Source organism: Danio rerio, chromosome 25 (assembly GCF_049306965.1).
Source record: "Danio rerio strain Tuebingen ecotype United States chromosome 25, GRCz12tu, whole genome shotgun sequence".
In the NCBI taxonomy this organism is placed as follows: domain Eukaryota; kingdom Metazoa; phylum Chordata; class Actinopteri; order Cypriniformes; family Danionidae; genus Danio; species Danio rerio.
In genome coordinates, this window is record NC_133200.1 from 13719776 (window position 1) to 13747571 (window position 27796).

The following is a 27796-nucleotide window of genomic DNA, read 5'->3' on the forward strand; positions in this document are numbered from 1 at the left end:
TGTGTTGTCCCAACACAAATTAAGCTAACTTAATTGTTTTTACAAATTTAAGTAGATTAAATGTATACTATAAATGTATACTATAAATTATAAAGCTGCCCCCCCCCAAAAAAAAAAAAAAAAAAAAAACTCATAAGTTCAGCTTGCTTTAATCAAGTAGTTTTAACAAGCAGTAATAATAATTTTTGAGTGTACTGCCCCAGTGACATTTCTGATTTCTTAAAAAGAAAAACTGAAACTGAAAAACTGAAATGTCACATGGTCCTAAGTTTTCAGACCCTTTGCTCAGTATTAAGTAGAAGCACCCTCTTGATCTAATACAGCCAGAAGTCTTTAGTAGAAAGCAGCAAGTTTTTCACACCTGGATTTGGGGATCCTCTCCATTTCTGTCAGGTTGGATGGTAAATGTTGGTGGACAGCCATTTTTAGGTCCAGAGATGCTCAATTGGGTCTAAATCGGCGCTCTTGCTGGGCCATTCAAGAACACCAGTCACAAAGTTGTTGTGAAGCCACTCCATTATTTTAGCTTATTTAATGTGCTTAGGGTCATTGTCTTGTTGGAAGGTAAACCTTCAGCTCAGTCTGAGGTCCTGAGCACTCTGAAGAAGATTTTTGTCCAGGATATTCCTGCACTTGGCCACATTCAACTTTCTCTTGATTGCAACCAGTTGTCCTGTCTCTGCAGCTTAAAAACACCCCCACAGCCTGATGCAGCCACTATACCATGCTTCACCGTTGGGACTGTATTGGACGGGTGATGAGCAGTGCCTGTTTTTTTTCCACACACACCACTTAATTTTAAGGCTTAAAAGTTATATCTTGGTCTCAGACCAGAGACTCCTTCAGGTGTTTTTTTTAGCAAACTCCATGCAGACTTTCATTTGTCTTGCAACGAGGAGAGGCTTCTGTAGGGCCACTCTGCCATAAAGCCCTGACTAGTGGACTGCAGTGATGATTGACTTTTTACAACTTTCTCCCATCTCCCGACTGCATCTCTGGAGCTCAGACACAGTGATCTTTGGGTTCTTCTTCACCTCTCTCTTCCTTTACCTCTCTAAGGATCTTCTCCCCAGATATCTCAGTTTGGCTGGACGGCCAGCTCTAGGAAGGGTTTAGGTCATCCCAAATGTCTTCCATTTAAGATTTATTGAGGCCACTGTGCTCTTAGGAACTTATTAATGGCCCACTTTACCTGATAAGAATTTTGTCTATAGTGCATGATCTTGAAATGTTTATTGGTATAAACCCCAAAAATAGCACATTATTTAATGATAAATTAGTGATGGCCCACTTTACCTGACAATAAAATGTCTGTACTACTCGATCTTGAAATTTTATAAAACTTGCAAATAATATTTTTTTATCTATAAATTAGTGATGGCTTATTTTATCTGAATAGATATTTGTCTGTAGTGCTCGATCTGTAAATGCTTATAGGTATAAACCCTGCAAATAACACATTATTTAATAATAAATTAGTGATGCTCTACTTTGACGAAGCAGTGGTGCAGTAGGTAGTGCTGTCGCCTCACAGCAAGAAGGTCGCTGGTTCGACCCTCGGCTCAGTTGGCGTTTCTGTGTGGAGTTTGCATGTTCTCCCTGCATTCGAGTGGGTTTCCTCTGGGTGCTCCGGTTTCCCCCACAGTCCAAAGACATGTGGTACAGGTGAATTGGGTAGGCTAAATTGTCTGTAGTGTATGAGTGTCTCTGTGTGAACATGTGTGTTTCCCAGAGATGGGTTGCGGCTGGAAGGGCATCCGCTGTGTAAAAACTTGCTGGATAAGTTGGCGGTTCATTCCACTGTGGCGACCCCAGATTAATAAAGGTACTAAGCCGACAAGAAAATGAATGAATGATGCCCCATTTTACCTGAAAAATAGAAAAAAATGTGTGTTGTCTGCACTGTGCTTTTAGGAACCTTAAGTTCAGCAGATTGCTTTTTGTAACCTTGGCCACAATTCTTTTGTAACATTGCCACAAGTCTGTCTCTGAGCTCTTACGGCAGTTCTTTTGACCTCATGATTCTAATTTGCTCTGACCTACATTGTAAGCTGTAATGTCTTATATAGACAAGTGTGTGGCTTTCCTAATCAAGTCAAATCAGTTTAATCAAACATCTCAAATGAAGCCGTAGAACCATCCCAAGGATGATCCGAAGAAATGGACAGCACCTGAGCAAAATATATGAGAGTCTAAATACTCAGGGTCTGAATACTTAAGACCATGTGATATTTTAGTTTTTCTATTTTAATAAATTAGCAAAATGTCTTGGGGTGCTGGGGTACATTAATGAGGAAAGAAATTATATGAACAAATATTTAAATAAGTGATTTAAGCAAATGGCTTATAATGCATTAAATGCATTATAATAAAAAGTGAAAAATGTAAGGGGGTCTGAATACTAGAGATAGACAGACAGACAGACAGACAGACAGACAGACCCACCCTAAAAGTGTACTTTTCGAAAAGGTACTGCCCCAGTGACCTCTTTTGTACTTTTATCTTTGGCAGTGTACCATTGTGGACTGCAAATTTCCAATCTGGTTAAGTATTTGCATGCAGCAGGTGTACCATTGGAAAGTGGTTTGAGATTCCACGTTCAGTGGCCTGATTTAAGGGGTTTTGCACACCTCTGTCCTACCCACTTTAAGTCTGCTTTACAAGTTGCTTTAAAATGGGTTGTAGCTTTTATATATTATTTTAAAAATGTGATTGTTTGTAGAGAAACTACATCGATTTTATTAGTTTAAATGTATATATATTGTCTCTATTGGTTAGTGGACGTTGTCATTTGCCGTGTGCAAAATAATCAATCAGTGTAGAAGTGCTGCTCATCCTGTTTTTTGTATCTGTTCCTACCCCTTTTCATTCAAACCCAACGTGATCGTTTTAATAAATTGCTTATTTACTGGATAATAATATTGAAAATATTGACAATTATAAATATTGGGCTTATTGTCTTTAGAGAGTTGGCTTAAATCGCTCTTTCTTTTTCTTTTCTTTTCCGTTTTCACTGCGCGCTTTTCAGTGCGCGCGCGTCCTGCAGCTTAATTTTCCAGTACAAGTCACGATATGATGTTAAGTTGCCGAGATACACGATGGCTTGTTAGGTTATAATGTTTATATGTCATATATTTTTTCATATACTTTAAAAGAATCTAAGGCTTGTTATATTCAAAAGTGCCAACGTTATGCTTCAGAGAGCGTGCGCGCGCGTCATGATTAATGCGCTGCTTTATTTTATCACACGAATGCTCAGGTGATGCTTTTGTGAAATGTTGTGCATTTCTATAAGACTTCATAGTTTTAGAGCGCGCGCATCCTGCTGTTTCATTTTCCCGCACGTCCTGTGTTTAGAATTTACCAAGTGCCAATAAATGAATGCAGCATTGAGCTTCTTGTAGACTAAACAATACATCGCTACAAATACATTTACAAATAAACTTAATAAACTTTTCATTTTCAAATGCTGAGTCAGGCGGAAATTGTCACCTCATCAGTTTACCGTATATGGAAAATATGATTTACAGTCATTGGGACGGATGAAGCAGAAACTTTCATTCTACAGTAAATGGAACGAAACCATAGCATAGTAAAGTGCATGGATTAATGTGAGCATATGCATATAAAATGGCATACAAGTTCATGTTTGGATTTCACAAACCATATGCAAAATATATTTCAAAACATTGCACAAATGTCCATTTACACATATTTATTTAACCATTAAAAATACACAGTTTATTAAAGATAATGCAGGTAAGCACATCATGCATTTTTAAATATAAGGCTTGAAAAAATAGATAAAAAGGTAAAATAAAAACAAAATAAAGGCTTGTAAAAAAAAAAACAGGTCAGGTCAGGTCAACCAAAACATCTTGATGATCAAGACTTTTGGGGAAAAATTGTTGAGACTGAAGTGTAACTTTCGGAAGGCGTGTTTCTTATTATGTGTGGTGTAACACCAAATTTCAGAAATAGAACATCATACCAACAGTAAAATGTGGTGGTGGTTGTGTGACGGTCTGCAGCTGTATAGTTGCTTTAGGACCTGGACAACTTGCTGTGATAAATGGAGCCATGAATTCTGCTGTTTACCAAAATATCCTGAAGGAGAATGTCCGGCAATCTGTTAGTGACCTCGAGCTGAAGCGAACTTGGGTTCTGCAGCATGACCAGGGTTGGGCCAAAATACATTGAAATGTATTTTAAAACAAAATACCAAATAGCTTAAATTTAAATGTATCAAAATGAAGAACAAAATACAACAGCCACAACATGTATCAAAATAAAATACTGTATTTTGCATTTAAAAAATACTACAGAATAGCATGACATATCAGAATGGGGCATATGTGTGAATGGTTCTCAAAAGATGAGCGACTGGATTATTGGAATTATGGGAATTTTAGATGGCTGGACTGGTAGAGGTAAATAGAGTTCAGGAGGATTCAGGTGGATTTTCATACACTTGAGGTATTATCGGTGTCAAAATGAAAAGAATTGACTTTGAATGAATGATTTTCATGTGACTTAAAGGTTCATTTATAGGTTATATTCCATGAAGTGCGCTAGTGATGCAAATATGTGCTATATCAGTTTTATGTTCATATTATTTTTTGTTCACAGAATTTTTCATAAATCTTGTATTTTGAAACTAAACTCTTCAATACTCAATGTGAAAACATGATTTCTGATGAAAACATGATTTATGTTCTTACAAGTAAACTCTTTATATATAAACTGCTCCTGCTGTATAATCTGTCGGGAATTTTTGATTATTAAATATTTGTCTTTCATATGTTGTGTCATCTTAAGGCATACTTCTTTCCTATTTGTTAACTATAGTATTGCAAGTATAGTATTGTAGAAATTGCCCATGTAGAACAGCAGTGCTTCCGGAAAGTATTCAAAGCGCTTCACTTTTTCCACATTTTTTTATGTTACAGCTTTTTTTCCAAAATGGATCAAATTAATTTACTTCCTCACAATTCTACATAAAATTCCCCATAATGACAATATGGATAAAGCTGTTGTGAAATTGTTGCAAATTTATTACAAATAAAAAACCCTGAAAAATCATGTGTACATAAGTATTTACAGCCTTTGTTGTGAAGATCTAAATTGAGCTTAGGTACATTCAGGTACATTCCACAGATCATTCCTGAGATGTTTTAGCAGCTTAATTGGAGTTCACCTGTGGTAGATTCAGTTGATTGGACATGATTTGAAAAGGCATACACCTGTCTATATAAGGTACCAGGGTTGACAGTGCGTATCAAAGCACAAACCAAGCATGAGGACAAAGGAATTGTCTGTAGACCTCCGAGACAGGATTGTCTCGAGGCACAAGGCTGGGGAAGGTTACAGAAACATTTTTGCTGCTCTGAAAGTTCCAATGAGCACAGCGGCCTCTATTATCTGTAAGTGAAAGATGTTTGGAACCACCAGGACTCCTCCTAGAGCTGGCCGGTCATCTAAGCTGAGTAGTCGGAGAAGAAGGCCTATAGTGAGGGAGGTGTTCAATAACTCGATGGTCACTCTGTCTGAGCTCCAGCGTTCGTCTGTGGAGAGAGGAGAACCTTACAGAAGGACAACCATCTGTGCAGGAATCCACCAATCAGGCCTGTGTGGTAGAGTGGCCAGTTAGAAGCAACTCACCACCTTGAATTTGCCAAAAGGCATCTGGAGGACTTTCAGACCATAAAAAAACAAAATTCTCTGGTCTAATGAAATTAATATTAAACTCTTTAGAGTGCCAGGGGTTAAATTTGGAGAAAACCAAGCACCATTTATCACCAGGCTAGTAGCATCCCTACAGTGAAGCATGGTGGTGTCAGCATCATACTGTGGGGATGTTTTTCAGCAGCAAGAACTGGAAGACTAGTCAGGATAGAGGGAAAGATGAATGCAGCAATGTACAGCAATGTACAGAGACATCCTTAATGAAAACCTGCTTCAGAGTGCTCTTGACCTCAGACTGGGGCGACGATTCATCTTCCAGAAGGACAAAAACCCACCAAAATATCAATGGAGTGGCTTCACAATAACTCTGTGAATGACCTTGAGTGGCCCAGCCAGAGCCCAGAACTAAATCTTATTGAACATCTCTGGAGAGATCTGAAAATGGCTGTACACCGTCACTTCCCATCCAACCTGATAGTGCTTGAGAGGTACTGCAAAGATGAATGGGCAGAAATTCTCAAAGACAGGTGAGCCAAGCTTGTGGCATCATATTGAAAAAGACTTGAGGCTGTAATTGCTGCCAAAGGAGCATCAGCAAAGTATTGAGCAAAGGCTGTGAATACTTATGTACATGTGATTTTTTATTTTTAATACATTTGCAACAGTTTCAAACATTTCCACATTGTCATTATGGGGTATTGTTGTGTAGAAAGTTGAGGAAATAAATGAATTTAATCCATTTTGTAATAAGGCTGTAACATAATAAAAGTGGAAAAAAGTGAAGTGCTATGAATACTTTCCGGATGCACTGTATGTAGGACTTAGTTTGTTTAAGTGACAAATATTTGGCATCAGCAATCCATCCAAAACTACTAAAACTTGTACAGAATACTCTTTCTTCCATGATTTGTTTTCATTTCTTCTTTAAATGGAAGAGTTAATAACATCCAAAGCACCAATCAGAGGGTGCTTTTTTTATTATGGCATCATGCAGACCAGGGGTTCTCAAACTCGGTTCTGGAGGTCTGGTGTCCTGCAGGTTTTAGCTCCAACTTGCCTCAACACACCTGCAAGGATGTTTCTAGAATAAGAGCTTGATTAGCTAGCCCATGTGCGTCTGACAGGGGTTAAAGCTAAAGTCTGCAGGACACCAGACCTCTAGGACCGAGATTGAGAACCCCTGATATAGACTTTCAAAGTTTTTTACAGTACTTTAAAAATACAAAAATACAAGACTCTTAAGTATTTTGATACAAAATATTAAGCCATTTTCATCAACCTTGTCACATACAAATTGCAAAATACTGTTTTGTATTTAAAAAATATTTAAAATACATGTAACATAAATACTCCCCATCTCTGAGCATGGCAATTATCCAAAGCACAGCAGCAACCTATGAATTGCTGAAAAAACAAAACAAAATGAAGACTTTGGAGTGGCCTAGTCAAAGTCCTGACCCGAATCCAATTGAGATCTCTTGCTTTGAAAACCCTTAAATGTGACTGAATTACAATTGCAAGTTGTTTAAAACACTTGATTGCAGTTGTTACTGCTAAGTGTAGCCCAAACAGTTATTAGATACAGGGGTTAAACACTTTTTCACACAGGGCTATAAAGTTTTGTATATTATTTTCCCTTAATAGTCAAAAGCTTCATTTCAAAACTGCATGATGTGTGTACTTGTGTTATCTTTGACTAATATTTAAATTAGTTTGACGGTCTGAAACATTAAAGTGTGACAAACATGAAAAAACAAGAAGTAACACTTTTTCACACCACTGTGTGTTTTCATATTCACCAATTTATCATGTTTCAATATGGGGTTGTTGCCATTGTAATGCAACAATTGTAGTAATGATATAACCAAATACTGTGGTAATTTTTCTAAATCATCTAAATCATACTACAATACACCACAATACTGTAATAGAAACAAACATATATTACAGCATTTTTATAGGTTTGCAATACAGTATGTAATATATATTGCAAATGACTATATTTTTCCATGTGGGAAGACGCTATGCTGAATTGATTTCTGTTGAACATGTAAAAAAGCATGACTCTGCACTGTACGAGCTGTAAACTGCATCTGCATTTTATCACTTCACCATCTCAGTTTGCAAGAGGAAATAAACCCAAAGTAGAATATGAGTGTGTGGGCCTAATGAAGAGGTGGGGGACTGCAGAATACACTCCTTATCAAACCACAGATCTCGTCTGAAAGCATTTAAAGATGCTTTGCAGTCTCCGACTGTCTCAGACATCAACAGTCATCTACAGTTATCTCACTTTTACATCTGCAAGAGATCACAAATCATGAGGGCTTCATCTGTGTTTCTGCTGCTTGGACTGACGGTCCTTATGGCCTGGACCTCTGAGGCTCAGCGTAAGTCACTGTATTACTGTTGTTATCTGCATTATTATTTGCAAAAAAACTGATGACTCAGTATTTTTTTTTTAAATCATGTTTGTTTGTTTTTTGCAAGTGAACTTTTTAAGATGCATTAAAAATTATAAGTTATAATAGAAAGTATTTTTACTGTTTTTGCAGATGAACGTTCATATTTTTAAAATGGAAACAGACCAAATTTAGTTGCTGATTTTTGGTGTAAAAAATGTTAAAAACAAAAGACTTTTACAGTCAAATCTTGCAGAATATTTACACGTTACTTAAATTAGGAATAAATTAAAATGGTGCTTGTAAAAAAGTCTGCAAAAATATGCATTTTGCTTCATAAAAAAATTCACTGAATCGTACTGAACTTTCGGATGTTCAATTCCTCCGGTTTAACTGTATTTATTAGCTGTCGGTTAATATTACATAAAGGATAAAATACAATAAAATTGACATTAGTTCATGAAAAAAAAGAATATAATTATTGTTAATTTGATCATTTTGTTTATCTTATTACATATGTAGAGTTGAAGTCAGAGTTATTAGACCCCCTGAGTTATTACACCCCCTGTTTATTTTTTGCCCCAATTTCTGTAATACGAAGAGAAAAAACATTCAGCACATTTCTAAACATAATAGTTTCTACAACTGATGTCTAAACTGATTTATTTTATCTTTGTCATGATGACAGTAAATAATATTTGACTAGATATTTTCAAGACACTTCTATGCAGCCTAAAGTGACATTTAAAAGTTTAACTAGGTTAATTAGGTTAACTAGGCAGGTTAGGGTAATTAGGCAAGTTATTGTATAACGATGGTTTGTTTTGTAGACTATTGATAAAAAAAAATTCTTAAAGGGGCTAATAATTTTGTCCTTAAAATGGTGTTTAAAAAATTAAAAGCTAAAAAATAAAAACAAATAAGTCTTTCTCCAGTAAAAAAAAAAAAAAAAAAAAAAAAWTTATATATATATATATATATATATATATATATATATATATATATATATATATATATATATGTATATATATATATATATATATATATATATATATATCAGATATTTCTAATAATAATAATATTTAATATTATTATGTATTTATGTAATATAATACATATCATTTATTTAATAATATAATAATGTATTTATGTATAAATATAAACTTATATAAACAAATTGACATAAAAATATATTGAAAAACCCTAATATTTTATACATAAATTTATTATGACCATTAAAGTGATGAAATAATAAATATGAAGAAATATTTGTAAATATATATAAAAAAGTGTATATATATATAATTTGGTCACATTGCATTTTAAAAGTGTATTTTTATTACCAACTATGCAGTTGATTCAAATTAGACATTATATAATATAATAAAACATTATTACATTCAATCAATATTAAAAGGTATTATATTTTCTAACCAACAGCTGCAATTCCCGAACCCTGTTGCTTCAATTTCATTGACTTTCCAATCCCAGCCAACAAAGTAGTGAGTGCCGTGAGAACAGTTTCACGCTGTGCTGTTAAAGGCATTGTGTAAGTGTTTCACTGAAAATAATAATTTTTTGTTCTTTTAAAAAAAAAGGTTTATAAATATATAAATATGATTTTGTGTATGCTTTTTCATGAACAAAGTTTGCACTTTCCCCCTCAGGGTTACGACACCTAGAACCCAGTTTTGTGTGAAACCAGATGAAGACTGGATAAAGCCCATAATGGAAAAACAGCAATAAAAACCACAACACAATAATGTGCATATATAATACTGTTTCTGCTTAATGCAACTGTCCTTTATTATTTCTTCTCATTTTTCTTATCTTATTTTTTCAAGTATTTGTTCCTTAATATAACAGAGTTTTTTTCATTTTGTGCTCAATACGTGCAAATAAACAATAAAAAGATTATACCTGATGTCATTTGAATGTGTGCATATTAATATTAATAGTACAGTCTTAATCAATCAGACTTATCAGTGTAACTTACTAATTTATAAAGCAGAAATAAGTGTACAGTCAGAAATGTAAGATCAGAGATATTCAACGTGTGCTTCTAGGTCAAGGGTACTGATTTTGATATTTTAGTTGAATAAGGTTTCATGGCTTAACTAACATGAACAACACTTGTACAGGATTTATTATTAATGATAGTTAAACATTTACTAATGCATCATTAAAATCAAAAGTCATTAACATTAGGTGCATTGTGATCGTGATGTGTGAATGAGAGTTAACATGAACTAACAATGAACAACTTTATTTCCATTAATTAACTTAAACAAAGAATAAATACTGTAATAAATCTACTGTTCATGTTAGTAAATGTTTTAACATGAATACAAGCATATTTAAAATTATTACTGATGATTCTTTCAGCTGTGAACAATGTTTCTGGAAAATACAGATGCATTTTAATTATTAGTCATGGCCCACTTTATGTGAAAAGAAATTTGTCCATAGTGCTCCATCTTGAAATATTTATTAGCATAAACCCAGAAAATAACACATTATTCAATGATAAATTAGTGGTGGCCTACTTTACCTGAAAAAAAATGTGTCTGTAATGCTCCATCAAGTAACACATTATGTAAACTATATTCAAATATTACAGCTACGCCTAAAAGTTACCAAAGTAGCAAACAGAAATAAGTATCTAAATTACCTATTTTTACAAAAATGTGTCCACTTTTCCTGAATTCACCCCATGTTAAATCTGAACCAGGCCCTGATCTAAAATCAACCACAAACAAACAAGTATCAAATATTAGAAATTAATTTAGAGATATCTTCTTTGCACTAAATCAGCCAGAAGATTTGTGTGGGGTTTAATGTGCTGGCAAACTTTTAGTGAGTGTCGATGAATATCGGTGTTTATCAAACCTCAAGTCTGAGTTTCTGTGTAACCTCATGCTAGAACAGTTAAAACAGAAAGCCAAATGTGACTTCAGTTCATATAGAGTTCTGCAAAAACTGACAAACCTTGAGGACCTTCTAAAGGAAATGTGAATTGGGTTTGTGTGGCAAATCGATGGGTTAAAATGCATCCCCGTACTGGTCAAGAGCAACAACATGCTAATCGAGTTGCTAGCATCATGCTAACATAATTATTTTCTGATCATGGCTTGGACTTCCGAGGGTCAAAGTAAGTACTATAATAACAAGCTATTATTAAACTATTCTACAAGCAAAATAGATGCCTACTTAAATATTTTAAAATTAATAAGTAAAGGTTTTTTACCTACAAGGAGTGAGTAAGCTCTCTAATATCGGCCCAATAGAGTAACATTAATCTATTTTGCCCACAAGATCTGTTGTGGATAAAGGCTAAATTATAATCAAACTTGACAACCGAGACAAATATAGACGTTTTGCGTTGTATTTTTTAGCTACAATGTCAAATAAAACAAAGCCAGGAATTAATATAAACCTCTGCATAAACAGATGACAGTTGAGCTGAGTGGTTTGACACAATTCAGCAATCTACACATGTTTGTTGAATAATATGCAATAAACTATGTATCATATTTCTGATAAATAAGATAAATAAAAAACCAAAGATACTATTAAACATACCTTATTCCTCTTCGCGGTGGAGCTGAAAAAATGTATAATCTGTAAATCCTGCATTTTGCATCCTGACACGAGTTTGAACATGTCTCAGTCATTCCTCAGTATTGCATAGTAAATGATCTTAGCCTATCGTTTTCAAAATAAAAGTCCTATATATTCAAGTTAAACTTAAACTTTAATAATAAGGGAGGAAAATGATCTTTGTTTTTTCAAAACAGTGTGGCTTGTCAATTACAGCCTGAAGTGTGCATATTAACGATCCCAGAGCAATATCTCAATCTGTGTTTTGGCTGCTAATCTGGTCTGGTTTATGTATAACCCCAGAAAACATTTGGATGTCTGATTACTGTTGTAAAGAAGTCCCTCCTTCACATCCTGTTATGGTTGAAAAATAGTTCCAAAAAAAAATCCAATCGACTTATTGCACGTCATTTGGCCGTGAATCACATGTCTTTTCTGCACGGTTCGTGCACGTCTAAACATATCATTTGTATGTTAATATGTGTCTCTGATTAATCCAGGCCTAAACATGTATATAAAACAGCCTAGTTCATACCTTTATAATAGGCAGTTAGTTAAGGTTCTTAAAACAAGGGTGGGGGAGGGGGTTTGGATGGTTTGAAAGACTCACCGCTCACTGACAAGCGTCCAGAATTTGTCCCATACATGAGCTCATTTGTCCTATTTTGACCACTATGCCATCATAGATAGTGAAAATAACCCATTAATAAAGGTTTTAAAGTCCCCGTGAACTGGAAGCTGAGATCTGTTTTTCTTTTCTAATGTAATGCCGTTCCTAAAGAAAATACATTTTAAATGAGCAAACAGTGGGCGTGGCTTGTTTTTTCTACCGAGGGCTGATTGGATGTTGTAAAGTAGGCATTCAGAAAGATTGGTTAATGGGTTTTAGAAGAGTAAAGCTGCGGTCACACTAGAGTTTGAAAATGTAAAATTCTGTCATGCGGTGCTGCGAAAAGGGGCAGGATTAAACAAGATAATTAGACATTAAAAAAAGCAAGCGATTGCTCTGTTTTAAACTTTTGTCCAGAGAGGTCATGTTTAAATCCTCGATTGGGCTCAAGCAGACAAGTTATGCGATTTTGCAGGTCAGAGTTCACCAAGCTTGAACTTTGCACTGCATCGACCTGCGAAACTTGACGCATGACCGCGTTTCCGGTTTGACGCATTTGAGTGCATGTAAATGGAAGTCAACAGGGAGAAAAGTCCAGTGTGACAGCAGCTTTATTATAACCTATACAGACACCTCCTCCTCACCATTTCTGCCTGTTGTCAAAACTGACAGTTGCAGGAGCGTAAGCCACGCCCATTACCTCAAAACCACTTAATCTGATAAATTAACTGAAAATAAACAGGAAGTTCATTTTCAGATTTCAATTAAAGATTAGAAGAGCCAACTATTTTTCTCTTAAAGATACACAGATGATTTGTTCACCGCAATGTGAGCTAACAAAATCATTTGATTAGTTTGATTTCTTGGGGACTATAAGACCAAGTGGAATCCTGTTTTGACTGTTGCTTCTTTGTGACTGAGGAAAGATGAATGTGCTGGCCAGTTTGTTATTTGCCTAATAAATGGTAATTGCCTAGTTTTTTTTTCTTTTTTACTTAAATAACCAATAAAACATGCAAATAAAAAAGTTTACATATAAAACCTAAGCATTAAAATACTAAAACTCTATACTTATACAATAGCAAAAAAGCAACCTTGCCTGTCCTCCTCTGCCTGTAAAGTAGGTAAATGTTAGGTAAATGTTATTTTAAAAAAGAGGTTACTTCTTCTTGTGCTTTTTGGTGGACTGGCAAACCAAAAGGTAAATTTCCACCACCTAGTGGTCTGGAGTGAAATACTCTGGCGCTCTCACACGATCATAATGAGACTTGTACAAGATCTTGACAGCACAGTTTTGATCTACATCCAACTCAGACTTAAAGTGGAGCCTGAAGAAATTAATATTTTCTATGTATATATGCTTTAATAATAATAATAATAATAATAATAATAATAATAATAATAATAATCGTATACAAAAAATAAAGTTCCTGATTATTACTATTATTTGGTGGCCTATTCACAAATCACGCAGGGCATTTCCAAGTGTAAGTACACTACCTGACAAAAGTGTTGTTGCCTATCCAAGTTTTAGGAACAACAAATAATAAGTTGACTTCTAGTTGATCATTTGGTATCAGAAGTTTCTAATATGAAAGGCAAAGGCCTCAAGATTACGCTTATTTTACCAAAATAAGTATGATTATGACTTGATTTGTAATTATTTAAATTATTATTTATTATTAATTTAATTAAATTATAACAAATAAGACTTTCTTCAGAAGAACAAACATTATCAGACATACTGTGAAAATTTGATTGCTCTGTTAAACATCAGTTGGGAAATAAAAAAAAATAAAAATAAAAAAAACGGAAAACAATTCAAAGTGGGGCTAATAAATCTGACTTCAAATTTAAATTGAAATACTACAGCTCGACCTAAAATTTTAAAAAAGTTATAACAGGATAAATAAGTGATGGCCTACTTTACCTGAAAATAAGTTTGTCCGTACTGCTCGATCTTTAAATGTTTATAGGTATAAACCATACAAATAACACATTATTTATTTAAAAATTAGTGATGGCTCACTTTACCTAAAAAAAAATTGTCTGTAGGGCTCGATCGTAAAATGTTTTTCTAGGTATAAACCATTCAAATAGCACTTTATATAATGATAAATTAATAACGGCACACTTTACCTGAATAGAAATTTGTCTGTTGTGCTAAATCTTAGGTATAAACTGCAAATAACACTTTAAAAAAAAAAAAAATTAATGGTGGCCCTTTTTACCTGAAGAGAAATTTGTCTGTGGTGCTCGATCTTAAAATCTTTATAGGTAACCATTCAAATAGCACGTTATTTAATGATAAATTAGTGATGGCTCTCTTTACCTGAATAGAAATGTGTTTGTTGTGCTCCATCTTAAAATGTTTATAGGTATAAACTGCAAATACCACATTTTATTTTGATAATTTAGTGATGGCCCACTTTACCTGAAGAGAAATTTGTCTGTAGAGCTCAATCTTAAAATGTTTGTTGGTTTAAACCCTGCAAAAGAACACATTATATAAACTATATTCAAATTGAAATACTCCAGCTCGACCTAAAATTTTACAAAATAACAGAAATACATCTAGGCTGACACATCTTTTAAAAAGTCACCCACTTTACCTGAAGTCACCCTATCTTAAATCCGACCACCAAGCCCTGATCTAGAATCAGCCTTAGTTACAAACAAACATATCTTAAATATTAGCAACTTTTGCACTAAATCAGCCAGAAGATTTGTGTGGGATTTAATGTGCTGGCAAACTTTTAGTGAGCATCAACGAATATCAGTATTTATCAAATCTCAGGTCTGAGTTTCTGTGTAACCTCATGCTAGAACAGTTAAAACAGAAAGCCAAATGTGACTTCAGTTCATACAGAGTTCTGCAAAAACTGACAAACTTTGAGGACGGTGTGTTTATTTCTAAGGTTCAAAGTACTAAATAGTTTATTTATAAAAGTTCACACATTTCTTTGTTTTGTTTCAGATAATCCCCATTTTCCTCATTCCCCAACAGCTCAATTTTCTCCGGGCTCAAAAAGGTATGGTTTTAATATTATAGATTTCCACATTCTACACTACATCATTTTTACAGTGATTAAACAAACATGTTAAATACATTTTTGTAGGGGTTTAACAACTTTGAGCACTTTTTGTGTGAAAACAGACGTGGCTTGGAAAAACAACAAAACGTAGAAGGTCAATGAAATTGAAGCACACATTTTACATCTTTCTTTCTAACTAATTTTGTTTTTAATCTGCCTGCTCATTAATAGAGATAACATGACTGAATCAGCAACCCTCCCCTCATCAACCACACCAGCCTTATCTGTGAGCCAGAAAATGAGCAGTCCGCCCTGCCCATGGATGTCCACCACAACTACCCTTGCCCCTGCCACCACCGCCATCACCACGAGAGCCAAAACCACCACCTTGCCAAAACCTAAACGACAAATTGACAGAAGTTCCATTCCTGGCCGTAAGTTCTGCTGTCATATAATTATAGTTAAGAAAATTGAGCCTGATCTCACAGATGGATGAAAATGACAGATGGATGGATGTAAATGCGGAATGGATGTAAATGACAGATAAATGTAAATGATGAATGGATGGATGGATTTAAATAAGGAATAGATGAATGTAAATGACTGGATGTAAATGATGGATGGATGGATGGATGGATGGATGTACATGACAGGATGTAAATGACAGATAAATTTAAATGATCAATGGATGGATGGATATAAATAAGGGATGGATGAATGTAAATGACAGGATGGAAATGACCAATGGATGGATGGATGAAAAAGACAGATGGATGGATGTAAATGTTGGATGGATGGATGAAAAAGACAGATGGACGGATGAATGGACAAGATGCATAGATGAAAATTCCAGCCTGATCTCACATGGAAACGTAAATATTTTACAATTTGTCAGTTTATTGGCTAATTACAAATTTAGTCATATAAAAAAAAAATGTACGATTTTTAAAAAAGGTGTGACAACAACCCCCACTCCTGAACCCTACCTTCATTGTGGGACAAACTGTACAGCGTAAAATGTACAAATGAGACTGTGCGATTTAGACACTAAATAACAAAAAGTTATGAATTGCAGTGAGATAGCGTTGGATTAATGGACAATGGATGGATGGATGAATGTAAATGACAGATGGATGGAGAAAAATGACTAATGGAGGAAATTGAAGGTTGGATCGATAAAAATGATGGATTAGATTGATGGAAATGACGGATAGATGGACATGACAGATGTATGGATGGATGGATGGGAGGGAATGAATGGATAATATATTAAACAAATCTAAATATATACAAATTTATTGCAAAAAAATTAATTTATTGCAAAAAAATATTTTATTACACTATATTACACATTAATAAATGACACTGTATTATGTCACCAACAGCTGCAGCAGTTCCTATAACCTGTTGCTTTGCCTTCATTGACTTTCCAATACCATACAACAAAATTGTAAGTGCTTTGAGGACAAGTCCCCGCTGTGCTACTAAAGCCATTGTGTAAGTATTTCACTCAACAAGATGTATGTTGAGAACTTGTTTTAAAGATGGCATTGTGTAAGTGTTTCCCTAAAAACAAAAAACATTCTTTTAATTTTATTCTTTAAAATGGCAAATTTTTAAAATAGTTTGTGTATGATTTTCATGAACAAAGTCTGCACTTTCCCCCCTCAGGGTTACGACTCCTAGAACCCAGTTTTGTGTGAAACCAAATGAAGTATGAATAAACATTGTAATGGAAAAACAGCTTCAGAAATGAAACCGCAACACAATACTGTGCACAATATAATACTGTTACTGCTTAATGCAACTGTCCTCTTATTTCTTCAAAATGTATTTTTTCAAATTCTCCTAAACTTTACAGAGTGTTTTGATTTTGTGCTCAATTAATGCAAATAAACAAAAAAACATGTACAGATTATGTCATTTAAATGTGTTCATATTAATATAGTATAGTGCAGTAATCAGACTTATCAGTGTGGTTTATTATTTTATAAAGCAGAAATAAGAGTAAGAAATGTAATATCAGACAGATTCAACGTGCAGCTTCTAGGTAAAGGGGACTGTTTTTGATATTTTAGTTGAATAAGGCTTTATGTATTTACTAACATGAACGATACTTGTACAGGATTTATTATTAATCATAGTTCAACATTTACTAATGCATCATTAAAATACAAAATTCATTAACATTAATTGCATTGTGATCGCGATGTGTGAATGTAAGTTAACATGAACTAACAATGAACAACTTTATTTCCATTAATTAACAAAGAATAAATGTAATAAATGTACTGTTCATGTCATGTTCATGTATTAACATTATACAACCATATTACATTTTTTTAATGATGAGTCTTTTGGCTGTGAACAGTGTTTCTGGAAAATACAGACCCACATGACATGAAAAGAAAAAAAAAAAAAGTCTGTAGAGCTCCCTCTTGAAATGTTTATTGCTATAAATCCAGTAAATAACACATTCTTTGATGGTAAATTAATGGTGGCCCACTTTACCTGATAAGAAATTTGTCTGTAGAGCATGATCTTGAAATGTTATTGGCATAAACCCCGAAAACAGCACATTATTTAATGATAAATTAGTGATGACACTTTACCTCAAAAAGAAATGTCCATAGTGCTCTGCCTTTAAATGTTAATTGGTATAAACCCTGCAAATGCCACGTAATTTAATAAGAAATTAGTGACGGCCTACTTTACCTGAAAATAAATGTGTCTGTAGTGTTTATTCTTTAAATGCTTATTGATATAAACCCTGCAAATAGCACATTATTTAAACATAAATTAGTGTTGGCCCACTTTATCTTAATGAAGAAATTTGTCTGTACTGCTCAATCTTGAAATGTTTATTGGTACCTGCAAATAACACCGTACTTAATGATAAATAGTAGTGTTCCACTCTATCAAAAAAAAAAAAAATAGAAATTTGTCTGTTCTGCTTGATCGTGAAAGGTTTATTGGTATAAAACCTGTAAATAGCACATTATTTAATGATAAATTAGTGACGGGCTACTTTACCTGAAAGTAAATTTGTACTGCTCAATCTTGAAATATTTATGGGTATAAACCCTGCAAATAACACATTATTAAATAATAAATTAGTGTCAGCCTACTTTACCTGAAAAATTGTCTGTACTGTTTGATCTTGAAATGTTTATTGATATAAACCTACAAATAACAAACTATTTAATGAAATTAAAAGAAAAGAAGTTGTGGGAAAAAAAACAATAAAAAAACAATATTTTAAATATTTTAAACTGAAATCTGTTCAAATTTCCTTGACTTTCAAATCCCAGTCAACAAAATATTGAGTGCCGTGAAAAAAAGTTCAAATTGCGCTTTAAATGGCATCATGTGAGTATTTCCCCTAAAAGATATACATATGCTGAGACCTTGTCATAAGCTTCTTTTAAAAGGTAGAACTACAATATAAAAGAATTTGAGCATACATCATTCCTAAAGTTCCCCTCAAGGTTAAAACCCCTAAAACTCAATTTTGTGTGAAACCAGATAAAGACTGGATAAGGCCCATAATGGAGAGAAAACTCCAGAAATGAAAACGCAGCACAAATATAAAAGTCACTGCTTTAAACAAATGTATTTTCTTATTACATTTTTTTTCTCCCTATATTCTCACAAACAACTCAAATGTTAAAATCTAATTTCACAGTCAAAGCTAAAATAAATTCAAATGCACAAAGATAATCTAGTGTCTGTCTCGAATCTCTCAATGTGGTTTCATAAACACTGATAAGAACAGACAACGCAACCATTATCAGCATTTCATGTTTAATAATGTACAGTTAGACAGAAAGAATAACAGATGAAGATAACGTGAAGGAAACAAAAGAAACTTCGGAATTCAAAAACCGTATACATATACAAAAAAAGCATAATAATAACAATAAAACAAACATGTCTAGAGTCATGTTCAAGTCTGCTATTTAAAAAAAGTAGAGTGGTTTAACAAAAAAATCCTTTTTATTCAGAATCTAAAATCCCTCTGTGTGGTTTGACCATCCACGACAGGAAGAACTGAGTGTTCAAACTTGCATAAAGACACACCAGCAAATTATATCATATTATACCATCACATGAGGCGTAAAGGCTGTTTATTGCCCTTTAGATTGAGAGTTTTGTGCACGAGTTTCAATCTAAACCATCCATAAAAAAAATAAAGGAGCGCTTCTCATTTACACCTGCAAAGTAAAACCAGTTGGGGTATGGCTAAAATTAACATCTGTTCATATACATACTGAAGTCCTGATCCTGGACCAGCCCTAAAACGTATATTAAGTCGAAACAAACTGGTCTCGGATCAGTTTAGGAACAGATTGAGGAACATCGGTTCACAATTTTTAAAGTAATAATAAAAACATGAGCAGACAAATGCCGAAACAGTCCGCAAATTTAAGGCAGAGTGTTCGAGCAACATCCTAAAATATTATCGTAATTATTTCATACTCATCCGTATTAATACAAATAAAAAAAATCCACTATTAATGTTGAAAATCATGCCGTTTTTATAGAACACCATCTATGGTAGGGACACAATTATCTACGTACACAGCCAGAGAATGGGTTTAAAAAACATGGAAAACTGTTATTGTTATAATTTAGCTGTGCAATATTGTTAAAACGGATGTTTATGACCCCAAGGAAACACACACAGTCCGTAAATACATCACTCGGTAGCTTTGCTCGTCAATGCATACGTGCCTAACCATGTACATGCTCGCTTTCACTTTCTTATTCTCCCTCACACACACATCCAAACCTACCGTGACTCCTTCAAACATCCAGAAACAGTCATAAATTATTACAAATACTATGTTTTGATGGAGTGTTGGTCAATATGCTCATACGGGGAATGTGCTGTAATATTATGGTAAACCAGAAGAGGGCGATGAAGTTGTGTGGTTGTGACTGTAAAGGTTTTATTATATTTAAACTGTACAGTAGCACTCGTGCATGCGTTTCTTCTGGGGTCATAAAACATCTGAGCATCAAAACAGATGCAAGGAGTTTGTGGTTTTAAGAGGAATGGAACTTTATGACGACTTTAAAAGATTTTTCCTTTTTTCTTGTTCTTTTCCATTGTCCTGAAAAGAAAGACAGAGAAAAACAAGAATATTAGGAAGAGATTAGAAACCATTTTAAGGAAATATGACATGAATGTTTAGTTATAGTAGTTAATGTTGTAGTTTATGAATAAATTAATGTTTTAATTTAAGAAATTTAATAAAAAAATGAATATATATATATATATATATATATATATATATATATAATTATATAATTACTTAAAATCATATTTATTTTTTTATATTTATAAATGCATACAAATGTTTATTTATAAATATAATAAATAAATATGATTGCAAGTAATTATATGATTAAGTATATTATTAATAATAATATATACAATGATTTAAAAAAATAATAAATAAATAATGATTTTAAAAAGTAATTAATTATGATATAATTATTACATCTTTTTAATTACACTAGATATTACAAGAAATCAATACTTATAATCAGCAATGTCACATTAAATTGAACAAAGTGACATTTTTCACATTTAAAAAATATTTTTAAATGTTTTTATTCATTAAATACTCAGATTTTTGAAAAAAAAAATCTGTTTAAAAACCTATTAACGAGTAGATCTGCTTTCAAAATGAATATTAAGAAAAGCAATTTGAGCTCAAATCTAACTTCTAAAATGTTTTTGTAATGTTTGACAGAATGTACACTCACTGGCCACTTTATTAGGTACACCTAACTAGTACTACGTTGGACCCCCTTTTGCCTTCAGAACTGCCGTAATCCTTCGTTGCAAAGATTCATCAAGTTACTGGAACTATTCCTCAGAGATTCTGGTCCATTTTAACACGATAGCTTTACACAGTTGCAGCAGATTTGTCGGCTGCACATCCATGATGTGAATCTCCCGTTCCACCACATTCCAAAGCTGCTCTATTGGATTGAGATCTGGTGACTGTGGAGTACATTTGACTACAGTGAACTCATTGTCATGTTCAAGAAACCAGTCTGAAATGATTGGCACTTCATGACATAGGGCGTTATTCTGCTGGAAGTAGCCATAAGAAGATGAGTACACTGTGGTCATAACGGGATGAACATGGTCATCAACAATACTCAGGTAGGCTGTGGTGTTGAAACGAAGCTCAATTGGTACTAATGGGCCCAAAGGGTGCCAAAAAATGATCCCTTTTACCTTTACACCACCACTATCAGCCTAAACCGTTGATACAAGGCAAGCTGGATTCATGTTGTTGACGACAAATTCTGACCCTGTCATCTGAATGTCGCAGCAAAAAATCGAGACTCATCAGACCAGACAATGTTTTTTCAATCGTCTATTGTCCAATTTTGGTGAGCCTGTGCAAATTGTAGCCTCCGTTTACTGTTCTTCGCTGACAGGAGAGGCACCCGGTGTGGTCTTCTGCTGCTGTAGCACATCTGCCTCAAGGTTGGAGGTGTTGTGCGTTCAGAGATGCTCTCCTGCAAACCTCGATTGTAATGAGTGGTTATTTGAGTTACTGTTGCCCTTTTATTAGTTCGAACCAGTCTAGCCATTCTCCTCTGACCTCTGGCATTTGCACTCACAGAACTGCCGCTCACTGGATATTTTTTTTAGACCATTCTCTGTAAACCCTAGAGATGGATGTGCATGAAAATCCCAAAAGATCAGCAGTTTCTGAAATACTCAGACCAGCTCATCTGACATCAACAACCCTGCCCCTTTCAGAGTCACTTAAATCAACTTTCTTCTTCATTCTGATGCTCAGTTTGAACTGCAGCAGATCGTCTTGACCATGTTTGCATGCCTATATGTATTGAGTTGCTGCCATTTGATTGGCTGAATAGAAATGTGCATTAACAAGCAGTTGGACAGGTGTACCTAATAAAGTGGCTGATGAGTGTATGTAATAGTAACACAGCATATTCTATTGTTAAATTATGTAAAAATAAAAATATGACCAAATAATCAATTAAAATTCACAGCATTAAACTTTTTTTGATGGAAAGACACAAATATGATGGTCATCCTTTTGCTGTCCTTTCCCCCCAAAATAGCTGCATTATTTAGTGACAGAAAGTAATAAAAGACTCTTTAAAAAGAGAAAAAGAACGACAGAAGAACTGAGAAAAAAAAAGACTCACTTTGATGCATCAAGCTTCTGCTGCTCCAGGATGCGCTGCTGCGCCTCCCAGTTGGCTTTCTCATCCTCAAACTGGCGTCTCTTTTCCTCGAGCTCTTTATACTGAGCTTCCAGATTCTTCTTCATCTGTTCGTGACGCCGTTCCAACTGCATCAAACAAGCACAGGGATGAGCTCAGCTTACAGGCTCTGAAATGACTTTTGTAGGTCTCCTAAAATAACTTCCCATCCATCTAGGATCAAAAACGGTTTAATTCTCCTCATTAGAAACATTGCTGGATCAGCTCTTTTTTTTCACAGTGGCTGAAATGGTTTGTTTAATAATTAATTCATTCTAAACTCCGCCTTTCTCAAAGCCTACTCTGCTCTGATTGGTCATACTATTGTGATTGGCCAACTGTTTACAGTTTGTATCAGAGGTTTGTTCAAAGGCCCCGGTATACTTAAACAAAGTTCAATTTCGTTTGAAGCCAAAAAAGAAGTTTGAAAAGGCTGAGTGATGGTATACAGTCTTTAAACATTCCAACACCTATTTTTTAATCAAATTAGTAAATAATTCATATAAGTTTGTACAATTTCTTTTGTACGTTTTCAATTGATCCCCTCCACTCCAAAGTTTAATTTAGGAGTGCTTTTAAGAACAGAAGATAATTCTTCGTAAACACTTTTTGTAACAGATGGCAGCTAGCAAATACTATGCAGGTAAACAATGTAACATATTTTTGGTCAAAGAGCCACATGTGGCTTCCGAGCCATAGGTTCCCCCTACCTCTGTCATAGAGCACTAATCAAACAATTTCAAAACAAATCCCAATTTCATAAAATAGTTACGTCATCCTGTGACTTTGGGATTCATTAAACAGATGTTATTGAAATAATTTTTTAGTCACCAAACATTTAGAAATTCAAAGATAATACAATTAAATTCAAGCAAAATATTGCAAAAAAAAAAAACAACCTACATAAATTCAAAAAATATATTTTTTTCTATAACATACAAATGTGGTTGTCCTAGTTATTGTAAGTTATTTAGTTAAATAATCTACATATTTGGCTTCAGTACTGACTAACCTAATGTACGGTATATGCACAAATATAGTATTGTATAGCTTCCTTTTAAAATTATGAGGTTTTGTGAGGGGTGTACCTATATATGCTGAACTGTATTTACTTTCGAAAAAAAAAAAAAACTTTACAACTGTATGATAAAAAGGCTTGAGATTCAACCGGAGCATCAAAGAAAACTTGAAACATACATTTAAGCATACGTGAACATTTAAAATACACATTGCATTACAGCTAATATCCGTAAAATCATCAGAATGTTGTGGTATTAATCCTAACTGGCACGTCAGCTTCCTCGCATACACACCTCTGCCTCAGAGTCCTTCAGTTTTTGCTTCTTTTCTTTGACCTTCATCTCAAAGACCTGCTCCATCTCAGTCTCCATCTTCTTCATCTTCATCACATGCTCCCTCCTCTCCTCCTCCATCTGGGCCAGTGGACTCCTACGGGAGTCATCACATTACAAGATATAATGTTTTTAAATAAATACTTCACTTTCTTGGAAAAATTCTTATTTTACTTTATTTTGGAAGCATTCAGAAGATCTCAGTCTTGCAGGAGCACTTTTAGCTTAGCATTAATCATTGAATCGTATAAGACCATTAGCATCTCACTCAAAAAAAGTTTAGTTAATTGTACTATTTAAAGCTTGATCCTTAATAATTCTGTAGTTACTTTGTGTATGAAGACTAACGGAAAATAAAAAGTTGCCATTTTTTAGGTCAATCCGCTTGTTATGAGTGAAGTCACACAAAGTGACTTCCGGATCCAAGTGCTCTATCAAACTGTATGGGGAAACTCATTAAATGGTAATAATACACGTTTACAAAACGATGTAATACTTTTGAAAATCACGATCGCAATATGTTTATATATATACATGCATACCTAATATCTGATGGCCAGAAAGTGACTTTTTTTTTATAAATGGTTAAAATTTTGGTGTCGTTGATGCAGCAAGTGCAAATACTTATGTGTACACTATGATAAATATAAAAAATATAAGATTCACTTCAAAGTGTGATATGACTAAGTAAAAAGGAGCTATAAATTAATATTTTCTCAATTCAAATGAGTAGCGGCTTGGACCCGGAAACTGTATTCCATATGTCACCAATACGTCATGACTTAACAAACGGATATGGCTAGAAACTTTACTCTTATTTTGGCGTAATAATCAGGAAACTTTAATGTCGTATGATGGCTGCAGCTGAAGCAATTGTATTACGTAGCACCTAAAAATACTCCCCAGCTAGGTAAAAGCACTGCGTAATAAAATTGTGCCTTCTGAGATCAACCTTTACATAGGAGAATTATCCAAAGCTTTTTTTGGAGCAAGATGCTAACAGTCTAATCGGATTCAATGATTTATGCTAAGCTAAAAGTGCTCCCGCCAGACCCAAAGATCAGCTGATTGATCAGAAAATGGTAAAACTCAACCATTTAACTCTAGGGGAGTTGTAAAAAGAGTCTTTTCCCTTTAATCATTAAAATGTACTTTTTAAACATTTTGAACAGCTATATTACAGTCCTATGATGCACTACAAAGCTTTTATGTTTGATCCCCCAGAAATCCATGCTCTCAGTCACATACACGTTGACGTCAACCTGTTTTTTTCGTACTTTGTAAGCTGGCCTTTGTTCTTGGTGGCATCGACCCCGTTGCAGGTGACGGCTGCTAGTTTCTTACTGCGGTAGTTTTCGTAGTGAACATTATTGGTCACGTCCTTCAGGTCCTGCATGTGAGTCCTGGAACAGCAAATCAATAATTAGACCACAGGTTTTTTCACAAGATTATTAATCATTTAACAGGTTGATGTTGGAAATGATGCTGCTTTTTCCTCACCTGATGAGCATATTCCTTAGGACTGTGAAGTCACAGTGCTCACCGTTCTCCACTGAAACAGGAAAAAATTTAGATTTTAGTATGATTTAGCATCATCAGAATGACTATGTTGCAATGTTTAACACATAAGAAAGAAAGCATATACATGTGCAGAACTATGACATACAAAGGAGTAAATTGGTAAGTGTATCAATAAGGGTTTGACATGAAAATGCATTATTTTGGTAACTGGTATGATGTATGCAGTTATGATAAGACACTTAATAAGAAACTGGATCTCTATTCAACTAAATAAAAGGTAGTAATCTGTTTTCAATAGGGATGCACAATAGATATTCTAATATATTTACATGTTGGAAGTCAGTATTGGGTGATTAATTGTGTATGCTCATTTCTCATTCACTTTCCTTCCTTAACTTTTAAGATCTCAAAACGTTTACTACAAAATGGTATGAGGCTTACATTTTAGCATATTTGTTTTGTTGCATTTTTTATTTTATTTTCTTTTTCATAAATTGCTTATTATTAATTTATTAAAATAACTAAGTTCACCTGTAGTCATTTAAACAACTGACATTTTTATTTTTATTTGTTTAAATCGTACCGTATCACTAAAGTCATGCATTACTATGCCATGAAAGTAATTAATACAAATATAATTTGACATTTGTGATGCCTAAATTCACTTAAAGCTATTCTTTTAAAGCGGTTTTGTCTTTTTTTAATTTAAATTAAATACTACAGAATTCTACTACTAGACATTTATAAATTAAAATGAAATGAATAAACAGTGGACATAATAATGCTGTCCATAACTTGAAAAAGATTTTTTTACAAACCAAATAGTATGAAACTTTAGTATAAAGTGTTTGTCAAAGAAATAACAAGAAATTAATTAGTTTTTATTTAAAATTTATATTTAAAATTACAATTAATACTGCACATTAATGCTGTGATGCTTAAATACAATTTATTAATAAAAAAATTATTAATATATAAGTTATAAAATATATTAACTTTTATCCTCATTTACTTAACATATTGAAATAGATAGATTTCTCCCATTAGTTATTGATCAATGATCAGCACACACACACATATACACACACACGCACACACACGCACGCACACGCACACGCACGCACGCACGCACGCACGCACGCACGCACGCACGCACGCACGCACGCGCACACACACACACACACACACACACACACACACACACACACACGTAATTATATAGTTATATACATAATAATAAAATAGAAAATTGTCCTAAAAAACTCAAGCATTTGAAAAAGGAAAAGGATAGAAGCATTAGAAATAGGATACTATTATTTGTTCATCAATAATCTGGCATAAATGGAAATAATTAACGGTCAATTTTAACACTAATGCATCGCTAATATTGTATAAATCCATTTAAAAATAATATAGTGACAAATCATACATCTAAAAGCCAGGACCAGATGCTGAGGTTTTTGACAAAACACAAAACTAAAACACAACAGACAAATTAAATAAATAAAATAAATAAATAATAATTTAACTAAAAAAATAAAAAATAATAATTAAACATTCAAAAAACAAAATGATAAAAAATAATCAAATCAAATAAAAAGACATTAAATAAATATAAATAAATACAATAAAAAATAAAAAAATAAACCACAGGATCAGACACTAAGGTTGTTGAAACAAAACTAAAACACTTCAGACAAATAAAATAAACAAATAAATAATTTAATTTAAAAACATTTAAAATGTATATAAAAATAAGCATTTAAATAAAAATAAAAAAACTAACATTACTAAAAATATTATTTAAAATCAAAAATATTAAAAATAATAAAATAAAGCAAAGGATTAGACACTGAGGTTGTTGAAGAAACAAAACAAAAACACATCAGACAAATTAACAAATTAATAAAATTAATGAATAAATAAATGAATACAAATTATTTAACAAAATAAATTTATAAATTTTAATAAAAAATAACTAAAAAGTAATAAAAAAATACATTAAATAAAATTAATATATAAATAAAATCAGTTAATTTAAAATGAAACTAAAAATTTTAAAAGGACAAGTTTAAAGATAATAAAATAAAATTGAATTAAAGTAAATAAAACTTTAAATAAAAATAAAATAAAATAAAACATACAGGTCAGGTGTTTGTAAATTACAAACAAAACATGATTTAGTGATTAGCCAAAAACTGAAAACAGTAATGAAATAAGCGTTAGCAGTTCAATGATCACACACAGATTATATATGGTCAAACATCGCTGTTGTCACATGAAAATCCGGAAAGGGAACCAGAGACAGTTTTCTGACAGATGGTTAAA

General features: G+C 33.4%; 3 protein-coding genes across 10 annotated transcripts in view; 2 read left to right on the plus strand and 1 right to left on the minus strand.

Annotated features, from left to right (window-relative positions):
- Positions 1 to 7944: 7944 nt before the first annotated feature.
- Positions 7945 to 10009, plus strand: ccl33.3 (chemokine (C-C motif) ligand 33, duplicate 3). Its single transcript, NM_001172676.1, has 3 exons — positions 7945 to 8075; positions 9528 to 9636; positions 9755 to 10009. Exons 1-3 carry the CDS (start codon positions 8006 to 8008, stop codon positions 9831 to 9833), a joined length of 258 nt encoding a protein of 85 aa, NP_001166147.1. The 5' UTR covers positions 7945 to 8005; the 3' UTR covers positions 9834 to 10009.
- A 5462-nt stretch (positions 10010 to 15471) lies between these two features.
- On the plus strand, positions 15472 to 17140 carry ccl33.2 (chemokine (C-C motif) ligand 33, duplicate 2). Its single transcript, NM_001128278.2, has 3 exons — positions 15472 to 15766; positions 16718 to 16829; positions 17004 to 17140. The coding sequence occupies exons 1-3, from the start codon at positions 15571 to 15573 to the stop codon at positions 17050 to 17052; spliced, it is 357 nt and encodes a 118-aa protein (NP_001121750.2). The 5' UTR covers positions 15472 to 15570; the 3' UTR covers positions 17053 to 17140.
- A 1977-nt stretch (positions 17141 to 19117) lies between these two features.
- The window catches only part of septin15 (septin 15), a 54158-nt gene continuing 45479 nt past the window's right edge, over positions 19118 to 27796 (minus strand). For 6 of the 8 annotated variants that reach the window (XM_005163084.6, XM_005163083.6, XM_073942363.1 and 3 more), the window contains 5 exons: positions 25448 to 25499; positions 25225 to 25350; positions 23909 to 24044; positions 22539 to 22684; positions 19120 to 20449 (listed from right to left, as the gene is read on the minus strand). In XM_005163084.6, coding sequence (XP_005163141.1) covers positions 20410 to 20449; positions 22539 to 22684; positions 23909 to 24044; positions 25225 to 25350; positions 25448 to 25499 — 500 coding nt within the window. In that variant the 3' untranslated portion in view covers positions 19120 to 20409. 8 annotated transcript variants of the gene reach the window in all.